At 43.1% G+C, this 11,193-nt stretch overlaps 2 protein-coding genes across 3 annotated transcripts in view; one reads left to right on the top strand and one right to left on the bottom strand.

Annotated features, from left to right (window-relative positions):
• rnf13 (ring finger protein 13) overlaps positions 1–2,098 on the top strand; it is a 36,751-nt gene extending 34,653 nt beyond the window's left edge. Inside the window, exons 9-10 of the mRNA XM_003455361.5 lie at positions 556–636; positions 828–2,098. Of these exons, the coding sequence (XP_003455409.1) occupies positions 556–636; positions 828–1,195 (449 nt within the window). The 3' untranslated portion in view covers positions 1,196–2,098. The remainder of the gene's footprint in view (positions 1–555; positions 637–827) is intronic.
• Positions 2,099–2,944: 846 nt separating this feature from the next.
• LOC100707933 (profilin-2) lies at positions 2,945–10,954 on the bottom strand. 2 transcript variants are annotated; one of them, XM_003455350.5, is made up of 3 exons: positions 10,615–10,954; positions 7,422–7,614; positions 2,945–5,047 (listed from the first exon to the last, which is right to left on the bottom strand). In XM_003455350.5, exons 1-3 carry the CDS (start codon positions 10,741–10,743, stop codon positions 4,950–4,952), a joined length of 420 nt encoding a protein of 139 aa, XP_003455398.1. In that variant the 5' UTR covers positions 10,744–10,954; the 3' UTR covers positions 2,945–4,949. The 2 variants fall into 2 exon arrangements, with proteins under 2 accessions (XP_003455398.1, XP_003455397.1); XM_003455349.5 differs by lacking the exon at positions 2,945–5,047 and adding an exon at positions 5,056–5,474.
• Between the last annotated feature and the right edge of the window lie 239 nt (positions 10,955–11,193).

Below are 11,193 nucleotides of genomic sequence, written 5' to 3'. Positions count from 1 at the left end.
AAGGAAGGAGGGGCGGTTGATGCGACTCCCCGTCCTTATACGGTCACATGCGGCTCTGGCGCGGACACAGAGAGCCCAGTCAGGGAAAACATGCTCATTTAGAGCTTACATAAACACACCGGCCCACAGCCCCCTGCTCTCCTGGCCTCCCTCCAGCTCAGGCAGGGAAAGAGGAAGGGAAGGAAAAGGAGAAGAACGCTGTGGAATTTGAGAGGGAGTGCGCTGATGAATTCCTGAGCTTTCAGTGCGCACAGGGAATGAGATGCTGCTCTGCCCTGCAGGCTGAGGGTGGGATGGGTGGTGCAGGGACAAAGAATCGAAGGAAATCGGACTCGCGAGGCAGCTGGACTTTGTGAACCTGCTCGACCTCAGTAACCTTCAGAAACATTAGCACTGTCAGGGATCACAGTGAATTCATCCTCTATTATTAAGCACGCACCATCTTTATCAATGAGTCCCATCCCTATTAGAAATTATGACTCTCAGGGGCTCAGAAAGCCACTTTCTTTCAAATGTGTTCAATTAAAGGGAGAATATGGTTTCTTCCCCCCCCAGGTGATAACTACGATGTGTGTGCCATCTGCCTGGATGAATATGAAGAGGGAGATAAACTCAGAGTCCTGCCGTGCTCTCATGGTGAGTGACTACAAAATCTCCACAGTTACACTGACAGAAGCCAGTTACTCTGATTTATTCTGTTTGGATCGTTATCATGTTATTTAGCAGATAATGAGGCTCCATCGTGATCTTATTCTCGTACTTTAACCTTTGCTGTGACAACCATCAAAGGCTGGTTTGCATAAACAGGATGCCCTTTGTGTTCTCAGCCTACCACAGCAAGTGCGTGGACCCGTGGCTGACCAAAACTAAGAAGACGTGTCCGGTGTGCAAGCAGAAGGTGGTGCCCTCGCAGGGCGACTCGGACTCTGACTCGGAGGAGGGGGAGAGCGGCCCCGAGAACGAGGAGGTGTCTGAGAGCACCCCGCTGCTGCGCTCCCTGGCCTCCACCAGCGCCCACTCCTTCGGCACCATGTCCGGGGCGTCGCGCTCCGAGCACGACCAGGAATCCTCGGAGTACGAGGACGACGAGCTGGACAGCAGCGACACCGAGGAGGAGGTCACCGTGGAGACCGTGGTGGTGCAGATGCAGCAGCCGTGCTCCGAAGGCCACGAGCACGACCTGCCCCGAGCTTGACCGACGTGTCGCTTAGAAGCTCCCCGGCCTGCCCGACCTCACAGCTGCAGACTTTTGTTGTGGGCACAATGCAGAGTCATCCCAGTTCTTCTCTCACTGCTTACACATACATTGTAATTTCCTTCTCACAAAATACAAATCATAAGTTTTTGTTTTTTATCATGATTATGGACGAAGCTCCAGTCTGCATACCTTTGGCATCGCTTTGACCAGACTGCTGCGTACAGTACACTGCCATACTGTACTCTTTATTTAGTCGTAAAAAGATGACACACAAGCAGACGAGTCCAAAGGTCCTGGACACACGATCAGTAAATGTACTGTGTATATAAATATAGATCACAATAAAGGACATCTTGCATTTATTGTATATACATGTTCATGCTACAGTGACACAGGTTGGACCACTATGCAGCATTGGTTTTATAAAATTAACACTTTGAGCCACAGCGATGTGGTTTGCCAATTTATTTCTATCATTAACTTTTTTTTTTTTAAGGAGCTCCTGTGTTTTGTGCCACAGTTTGTTACAGTGATTCACAGCAAGAGCAGCTCTAGTTAAACTGGTCTGAGTGACACACTGGAAGAAGGTGTGCTCTCCGTGTGGTGTCACATGAAGCTGTGGGTTACACCAGTTCAGATTGTGAGAACTGTCCGTCGCCTGTGGTGAACTTCATTTCGTTTAACTTGAGCAGTTGCTGTTCGGTAGGCCTCATGGTGCACGCTCAACTGACCCGATGTATTTTTAATACTGTTTGTAGTAAATAATCAGATTTTTTTCATAACACAGCTTGATTTTTCTTTTTTGTTCATAAATCCTGTTGCCTTCTCATTTCATGTATTTTTTTTCCTGCTCAAACATCTCTGTACAAATTCACTTCAATAAAACGCCTGACGAAGACACTTGACTGAGCGATTTACTTGAGCTTCATTAGTACTGAAAAACATCCTCCAATTATAGGTTTCTTGGTAACATTCAATAGTCGTCCAGTGACCTTATTATCCGATACCAATCGGCCTGTTAAGTCTGACACGGCTCATTAGGAAAGTGGAAGTAAAGGGATCTTTATGCTGTAGTCAAATATCAGTAGTTTCTTAGTTAATGAGTGCAATTTTACATCTACACACTAGATTAGGATTTTCTGGGGTGGTCTTGTAGTTGAGGCTTAAAATGTGGCAGATCTGGACAGTCTTTTGGTTCCCCCTCACTTCATTTCCAGTGGAAAGGAGAAAAAAAAAAACAAAGCTTGGTTTTTATTCAAAAATAGTCTAATCTCAGCTGTTCTGGAGTCTACTAATCACCTCCATTAACCGGAACTGTGCACTTGTGGTAAGGAAACGTCACATTATGGTTTTTCTGAGCACTTTATGGACCTTAAAAAAAACATCAGTAAAGATGAGATGTGTTTTGGTGGACCTTGAACGTCTGTTATAAACTAATCAAAAGCCGTCTCAAGCTCCTGAACAGCTGTACTGAAAGCAGTAATGTTTCAAGTCTGGTGTGACATACGGAAAAGAAAAAAAGAAAAACATTAAACTTTCTGCACCAATAGAGGCAAACTCGTTTGAGAAGGACTTCACAATCTTACACTCAGATCTGAAGAAGCACTTATGTTCTGGGGACCCCGGCACCTTAGATGAGGCCGAACCTGACATTAACACCTGCAGTTAGCTCAGTACAAACATGATTACCACCGATTCTCTGTGAGCAAAGTGTTCAGATCAACAGAGAAGACAGTAAACTCACAATCTGGTTGGAATAAATTTATTTGATCTGTCTGTAAACAAGGTGATAAATCAATTTATGGCATTTCTTGGTTTTATGCATATGAAATCAAATGCATTAAAGAGACTGTATCCCAGATGTAAGAAGAGGAAAAAAAAAAAAAAAAAAAAAAAAAGTGGTGAGGAAAGAAAATGAATAGACCGGCAAACAGGACTTGAAACAGGTTTTTTTTTTCTTCTTTTTTTTTCCTTTTTTAATGAGTACACATATCCCACAAGGCCTAAACAGTGGAGCTGAAGCTAGAAAAATAAAGAAAAAAAAAAAAAGTGCCAATGAAATGACCCCTTCATGGACAGTGGGTAAAAATCCGTTTTACAACAGCAACAGATCTCTCTACGTTATGGCACAGGATACACAGGTTCTGCAGTTAAAGTTTCGACAAGACAGCCATGAGCGTCTTTGTTCCAACTAATCCCATCTCCCATTAAGAGTCATTTCTACTTTTATTTTTTTTTTTTATTCCCCCCACTTGGACGTTGTTAGCAGTGCTGAGCGTGGACAGACTGATTCCCCAGAGCTCAACTGACTAGAGAGAAGGCAATTTATTCCACAGTATTATAGTTGTCAACACAGCATGGGGCTGCTGAAATGCAGTTGTGTGTTTCTTCTAAGAGAAAAAAAAAACAAAACCTAATGATCATTTTCTTCATAAACTCCCACCCTTACCTCCACTGATGCTTCTTCTTTTTTTTTTTTTAAACTTTAGTATTACTGTCTGGTTAGTGTTTCCTTCATCAGAAAGAATAAAAAGCAGCCATCCTTCACATGATTTAGAGCGAGTGTACAAATACCCGACCTTCAACTATACTTGGTCCTATATAAAGAAAAAGAAATTCAAACTGGACACACTCCAGATGGTTATATGCTGGGATGTCTGTCCAAAAAAGAGAGAGAGAAAAAAAAGGCAGCCTTTAAAAAGAAAACAAAAAGAAATTAAAGAATATACATTACAGGAGCTGGCAAACAAAAGTATTAAGTGCCTGAGCCGTTGTTACTGTGGAATGTCCGTGGGTTTTCATTTTTCGTGTAATAGGGGAGGGCTGCTATGCCAGGAGGAGAGTCCCACACCACCACCACCTTTGGAAGGACAGAGGTGATCACAAAAGTCCTCAGTTGGATCCCTTCTTACTATCCACTGTGGGCTCGAGATGATCTACAGGGGAGTGGAGGGGGGCTGATCTCGCCAAGATCAAATAGTGATGCCCCAGAGTATCCTCGCATTTTTTGTTTTAAAAAACACAGATTAAGGGGTGATATCTGACAGGATGGGAGCTGGAGTGGCGAGTAGTGTTTGAAGACTGCCCAGTGAGGTTTAGTGTTTGCTTGATTTGAACAGGAAGGGGGAAGCAGGGAGGGAGGAAGTGAAAATTTGGCAAGAGGGACTTTGGGGTGGATCTGTAGTGATGGATCAGAGAGGGGAGCGACGGTGGTCCGAGATATGCGCACAGTCTCCCCGCCAGGACGTGGAGGGGTGGGTGGGGGCAACGACAGAGGAAGACGTGACGAGCTTTAGTGCTCCAAAGGCATCGGCTGCTCGGGGAGGGAGTGTGTGTGATTAAGTGATGGGCACTAATGTGGACGAAAAAAAATAAAAAGAATAAGCTTCAAATTAAACACTAAAGCCTTAACTCTGAGTGTTCAGCGAGAAATTTTTTTTTTTTGCTGGTCTTTAAGTACAAATTTGTCATGACATCCTGTTAGCAACATGCTCATCTTTGCTATGGATCAACTCAAGAGTGCTTAGAGGGGTATTAAAGAGTACACAGAGCAAGTGCTTTGAGTGGGAGGGGGGGTGAGTGGGTTGGGGGAAATGACAAGGGGAAAAAAAAAAAAAAGAAAACAGCAAACAGAGATAACAAATGGGGAGAAGAGAAGGCAGAAAAACAAAACTACAAACTAGGACTGGAGTAGTGTGAAATGCAACAGGGTGGTAAGGGTGAGCTGCTAGGTAGCTGGGTACAGGCTGCTTTAGTATCCGGACTTCCTCAGGTACTCAGACATCTGAAATGCTTTCTTGTTGAGCTGCCCTCCATGGACACCTTCCTTCCCCATGACAATAACCAATGCTGGAGTACACAAAGGAAAAGAAACAAAATAAAATGAACAGGCATGTTGATTGCAGGGCTGGAAAAAGAAAAACACTCAATGCCATCTCAGCCAAATATGGGGACAGAGCTCGAACCCTGCGCCGTTTAGAAATGCTCCTGGGGTTGTTTAAACGGGACCGTTCAGGGACGCGGGGGAAACATGGGCTCAACAGTAGATAGAACAGATTTTTTTTTTTTGCTTTGTTTTTCCCCCAAAATTTTATGCTTTTTTTAAATTTTCCTTTGTTTTTTTTATTTTTTTAACTCCTTTCCTTTAACTACACTGCATAAGCTACATCAAAACTAAACTAAAACCCTGAATCCCTCAAGTATTTTGCCATCGAGTATGCCTTCTTATTCAATCCGCCTCCATGGACCCCTTCTTTGCCCATTACCAAGACCAAGACTGAAAGAAAAGAGACAGAGAAGGGACATTTAGAGAAGGTGCGGAGATCACACAATGAAAAGAAGAAGAGCACAGAGGTAAAGCGGCAAAGGCAGACGAGACGGCTACAAAAGGAAGACAATGGCACAGAAAGCAGAGCGGTGCCTTCAACTCTGAAGGCTGCGCAGAGCTCCAACATTCATTTTCTTATCAGTGCTGCTGGTGGCGACAGGTCACGTTACAGTTAGGAAGACAGAGTGAGTGCAACAGGAAAATAAATATGAAGGATGCATGCAAAGCCTTGTCGTCAGATCTGTGATGCCCAAACAAGCAGAGGCACAGAGCTGGAGTTAGCACAGAGTCCACTGCAATACCAGCAAACTGCCACAAAGACTCAATGCATCGTTTATTATTTTATAAACTATTAAGAAGACACTGCTCTCCCAGCATGCTGTGGTTTAACAGGAGCTGAAAGCCTGAGCAAGGCTTTACTACACTGCTAAACGTAGACCCCAGAACTCTGAAACTAGTCCAAAGTCACTTTACAGTGATGAACAAATTCAATGCAAAGAGGCTGATGTTTATCTTTCAAACTTCTTTGGGAAACTTTCTGATGCACCGTGTGAAAAATCTAGTCAGTGTTTTAGTCACTGATGGGAGGCAGTCTTTGTTTACCAGGTCAAATGGCTGCAAGAGTAGCTTCTGTGTCCATTTTAGTTACATTGGTAAAACATCCAAATAATACCTGCTGTTTGGCCAAGAGGGTGGGGCACAGAAAGCCTAGCATTTCATGGCCGTTTCTGCTCCTATCAGTCTGTTTAATCTGTCATTATGCACCATGACAGCAGCAAAGAACAAGAAAGTGAAGTTAGGAACTATTAACCATCACTAATGCAGCACATGCAGAAGCATGCTTGGCATACCTCTCCTCAATACATGTTAAAAAAATAAAAAAAAAAAAAAAAAACCCTCATGTGCCTTAAGTACTAGGACAGAGTGGAAGCGAGTGGGGAAAAACGGGTTGTGAATTTGAAGGTAAGGGGGTGTGTTAAACCAGAAAGGAGGAAGATGCATGCATTCCAGAAAGAATTTCCCAGAAATCCTGATCCCAAAAGTGAGCCCAGAAACTGCTGATGCAGTCTCTGTTAGGTAGAGTACCTTGTGACATGAACTGGGCAGGACAGGACATCGGGGCCCACACAGGCAACATGAAAACTGACAACTCTCAGGCAAGTCTTTAAAGACTCAACTTCAGCTTACTGAAATGTTATCAAGGTTGTGACCCATGACAAGCTACAGCTGACTAGAAATACATTTTAAAAAGCCTTTAATTTAACCTACCGATGGTCACATTTAAGGCTGAAGCTTAAGAATTTATCTAGTTTAAACCATTTCCACAAAGAAGTGATAATGATACCCTTTAATTGTTCCGATTTTTGGCAGCTGTAAGAAGTTCTGAATAAACTGGAGAGGCAAAATGATTAAATTCACATATCAAAAAAGGTAAACATACACAGACACTTTAAACCATAACTGATTATGATTTTCTCATTTGTAAGCTTCTTAGTCTTAAAGTGTTAAAGGTAAACCATACCAATTAAACTGCAATATAACTACAGCTGGGAAATAAACTCCCTCTTGGATAACAGTCATAGCAGATAATAGAAAATCTGCATAAATCTCTGAATATGAACTTCCTGAGCTCAAACAACCTGAATATGCATTTCTACATGGAAGCAACTGCGGCCTGTTATCGACCGTCACTGAAAGTAATATCCAGACATTTTACACCCATCTGTCATATATTGAGGAAAGGTGCAGTCAACATCTACCCCACATGCTTGCACAAGACAATATTATTTTAAAAACAAAAATAAACAGCTAAACTAAAAATGGTAAAACTGAAAGCAGGTTACTGTGTAACTACTCAAGATTTATGCTGCTAACAGCAGTATACCTGATGCTTACCTTTGGCTGCTCTGCCTACAGAAACATTGTATGTGGGCTCTCCTCCTTGACTCTTTGTTCGGATGTCCATTGTCCAGTCGTTGTCAATTTGGAGGCTGTCTCTGATTACGGAGCACTTTTTATTGCCCAGGGTCAGCCCACTGGTGAAGAATCCCTCTCGGTCCTTTCCTACTAACACGTCGATTTCTTCAGGCTAGAAGGAAGCACAGAGATCAGAAGGTCAGGTTGATCCTTGTTAACATCAATGCAGAATATTGCTTATGTGGAGACACTTGAGGGTTTCTCCACAAACAATTTAAACATGTATTGCTTCATCATGTGGGTGCTGTGAAGCCTCGAGATTGAGCAAGAGCTACACAAACAACTTAATTAGGTACGCACACATTGTGAAAGCCTGAGCAGACACCAGTGTTTCAAATTATTTGGCTGATGGCTGCATTGGTCAGTGTTAATCTGTTGTCTTTGATCAAATTTTGATGGCAGTTTTAGAAAATGGTGCAAGATGATGCTGATCAAGAGCTGAAAGATGTTCATAACAGGGAAGTTACTCATTTCCTGTGTTTCCCTGGCACAAGAAGATCAGCCAAACTTCTTTTACACATCAGCACCAGCCCAGATTTCACAACTGCTCCATCCTCAAGTTTAACTGCCCAGCCTCCTCTCAGCTCAGAATCTGCTGTCCCTCCACAACAAAAACATAATTGCTTAATATATAAATTGAGAAACATACTGTGAAATAATTTGGAATTTATTGTAGTAAAATAGTTATATGATAAATGCACAAGTGTGTCCAACTCTAGTCTGTGAAAGCCTTGTGCCCAGAGCTTGCATTCATGTTTAATCCGCAGCTTTTAAATTACAAGAGGGTAGAATTAGTATTTATTGCCACTACTGCACAACATTCAACTATGACTGAATTTATGCACAAGATGTCCACAGCTGGCTGGACTCTCGTGTAATGATTTCCCTTAATCTATATATATATATAGTTAATGGGGGGGGGGTTTCAACATCTACCAACAGGAAGGATATCCTAAACTAATCTGCTCCAGCACCCATTTAAGGCACCAACATAAACATGTAGTTTACAGAAGACCTCCAGGCCAAATTTCCATTATCATGAAGTATTTGGTTAGACGGATTACTCTGCAAGAGGCCCAAAATATACCTATGGGATATTTTAATTAATATGGCTTACAATTCAGTCATTAAAAATGTATGAGGTCATAGTTTCCATCTCTGACAAATTGTCCTTTTCCCCCCTCGACCCCAGACAAGAAAATTTTCAAACCACACTGTATTATTGATGTTTAAATAACGTTTCTCTTTAAAAGAGATGCATATTAAAAGATTAAGTCTTGTTGGAAAGTGTTTGGTTTTTTTCTCCTCCCCCCCCCCCTCTTTTTTTTTTTTTTTTTTTTTTTTAAGGGTGTAATGGTTTTTATTAGTCATCTTAGCACAGAGGGCAGTGTTTAGACTGATACAGAGACCATCCAGCCCAGGGCAGATGAAAGCACATGGTCTGGTTTCAAGGAGTCTCCTTTATGCTACCGGTGGAGAAGTCCTGAAATCTCGACCATACCGCAATGACGAAAACGTTAAGCTGCTAATATTTCACTTTTGGGGACAACTTATTTGTTTTCTTTGAAACCCATTACAGTAAAAAATATATACATTTTCTTGCTCAAACTACTTTATTTGGAGCGAACTGCAGAACAAAAGGCGTTGCCCCTTGAGTCCAGAAGTGCAGAGTCATGGCACACAGTCAGGAAAGAAAAACGGCAAACTCAAAGCACGTCTACCGGCTAAGATAACGATAGCATGGCGGCTACCTACAAGCCCAGGCCTGGGCTGCTAATTTGGTCACTTCAACCGGTAATGAAAAGCCGCCATCCCCACATGAAAACGGCTTCATATCCCCTGAAAACCTTCTGTATTCATGAAAAGGGAGTTCCTTTTACCAAATTTAACCACCGGGCAAGCTGGTTGACAGCCGGTAAAAGCAGGCTCCTTTTACACGCTAAAAAGTCCATTAAGGAAACTGCTGCATTTCAAAAGGAAAAACGCTGCCGTTCCTTGCTCCGAGTGGGCACTCCCAGTTAACCTCAGATAACGAAACCAGTCCCCGCCACATGAGCGGGGTTTTCATTTTATAATAGCCAACCAGAACGGCTAAATCTTCGTTACATTCACGTTGGAACCGGAGGAGTCCCGATTAGAAACGTAGATGACTGGCAAAATAAATTTAACGGACAAAATGGAGGATGAAGGAAAACCCCGAATGTGTCTGTTAAACAAGTTAGCTTTACTTTCAGTCGACTGATTTTTATTTGTTGTAAAATAGGAGCATCCGACGCATGCTGTCCTTAACAGGGGGTGGCATGCTAATGAGAAAAAAACCGAGATCCGAGCCCAGACGTCTCGGTTAGCTCCCATGGACAAAAATGAATAAGAAACTGGGAGCGTGTCCGCCATCTTGGAAAAATGATGGGCGGTAGCGGTGGAGAGATTCACAGAAGCCGAATAGGAAAATTGAAAAGGACCAACGGAACGCCAGCACGTAAGGAATGCGTGCGAGCGCCGCCAACCCTGCGCCGTTAGCGTTAGCTAGTAATGACTGAGGATGATGGTGGTGGGGAGGGAGATGACCGGCCCGATTTGAGCTAACCGTGTAGTTTGCTAAACTGACTTAGTCTGCATGGAAAAGCTTGTGGTAGCAGAAAATACTAAGCAGTTTTTAACATGCGAATGACTAATTCAGGATACAATAGTTTTATAGGACTGCTGTTTAATTTTCTTATATTACTGTAGCTTTTCCAATGCGGCTAGTTATTGCTAGCAGCCAAGTTAGCCGCTTTAGCTCGAGTTCGCGGCAACGATGGTCTCTAGCTTGAGCTCTTCGGTGCTGCAGTTATTTCTAAAAGGGAAAAAAATGGCTTAAGCGTTAAGATAGTAGACGTACAATAAAAGAGGGAAAAGAAAGGTCGCAATTGCAGGCGACAGGTTGAAAAGCAACGGCGCACACATGCCAGTGGATCCTATGTGTGACCACCGGATACCATGTGTACCCACACTGCTTCGCTTATCCCCCATTCAACAAGGCCTGGCATGCAGACGAACGTATAAGCGACATGCAAAAATGTGCATTATGCTCATACACAACTAGGAATACCGACGTACAGCACATACGTACCGTTATGTTGGCAAAGGTACCGCCGACAAAAGATGCCCAGACATATTTGGCGTCCGCATACCCAACAATGGCCGCGTCCTGGCAGCTGCCATCGGCCATCAGGTTGTCCACGTAGCTTTGCCAGGACATGTTTGTGAAATTAGTTTTAAGGTGAAAAAAGTAAGCTAAGTCACGATCGCCACTTGAACGACGAAGAAACTGTGAGAAAGCTGTATTTATCGGTGGTTACACGGGCCTCCAGCAAGCAAAACCCCCCCGGCACCGTTACGTCCCGGCTTTCTTCTGGTCTAGGCAACGAAGAGGAGCCGCTGCAACCGGACAGGCGCTTGGGTGTAGTCCTGACTAAATCACTCCGCCCGAGTCGTTGTTCGTCTCTCCTCCCATTGTATAATATAGGAAGCGGCGGAGGAATATCATGGCTTATCGCGACAGCAATAAGGAAGACGGTATTTTTCTCAAGTGCATCAAAGATTTAGCCAATCTTCCAGATTTTTTTAAGGCCTTAAACTTGATTAAAAAACAAGTTTACATTTGCAAAGGAGAATTTTACTGGTTTAAGGCTCATGTAAAACTTAGACT

The sequence above is a fragment of the Oreochromis niloticus genome, linkage group LG15 (assembly GCF_001858045.2).
Source record: "Oreochromis niloticus isolate F11D_XX linkage group LG15, O_niloticus_UMD_NMBU, whole genome shotgun sequence".
NCBI classification, from domain to species: domain Eukaryota; kingdom Metazoa; phylum Chordata; class Actinopteri; order Cichliformes; family Cichlidae; genus Oreochromis; species Oreochromis niloticus.
The sequence above is the reverse complement of the archived record's forward strand: the minus strand, read 5'-3'. Positions and strand labels throughout refer to the sequence as shown.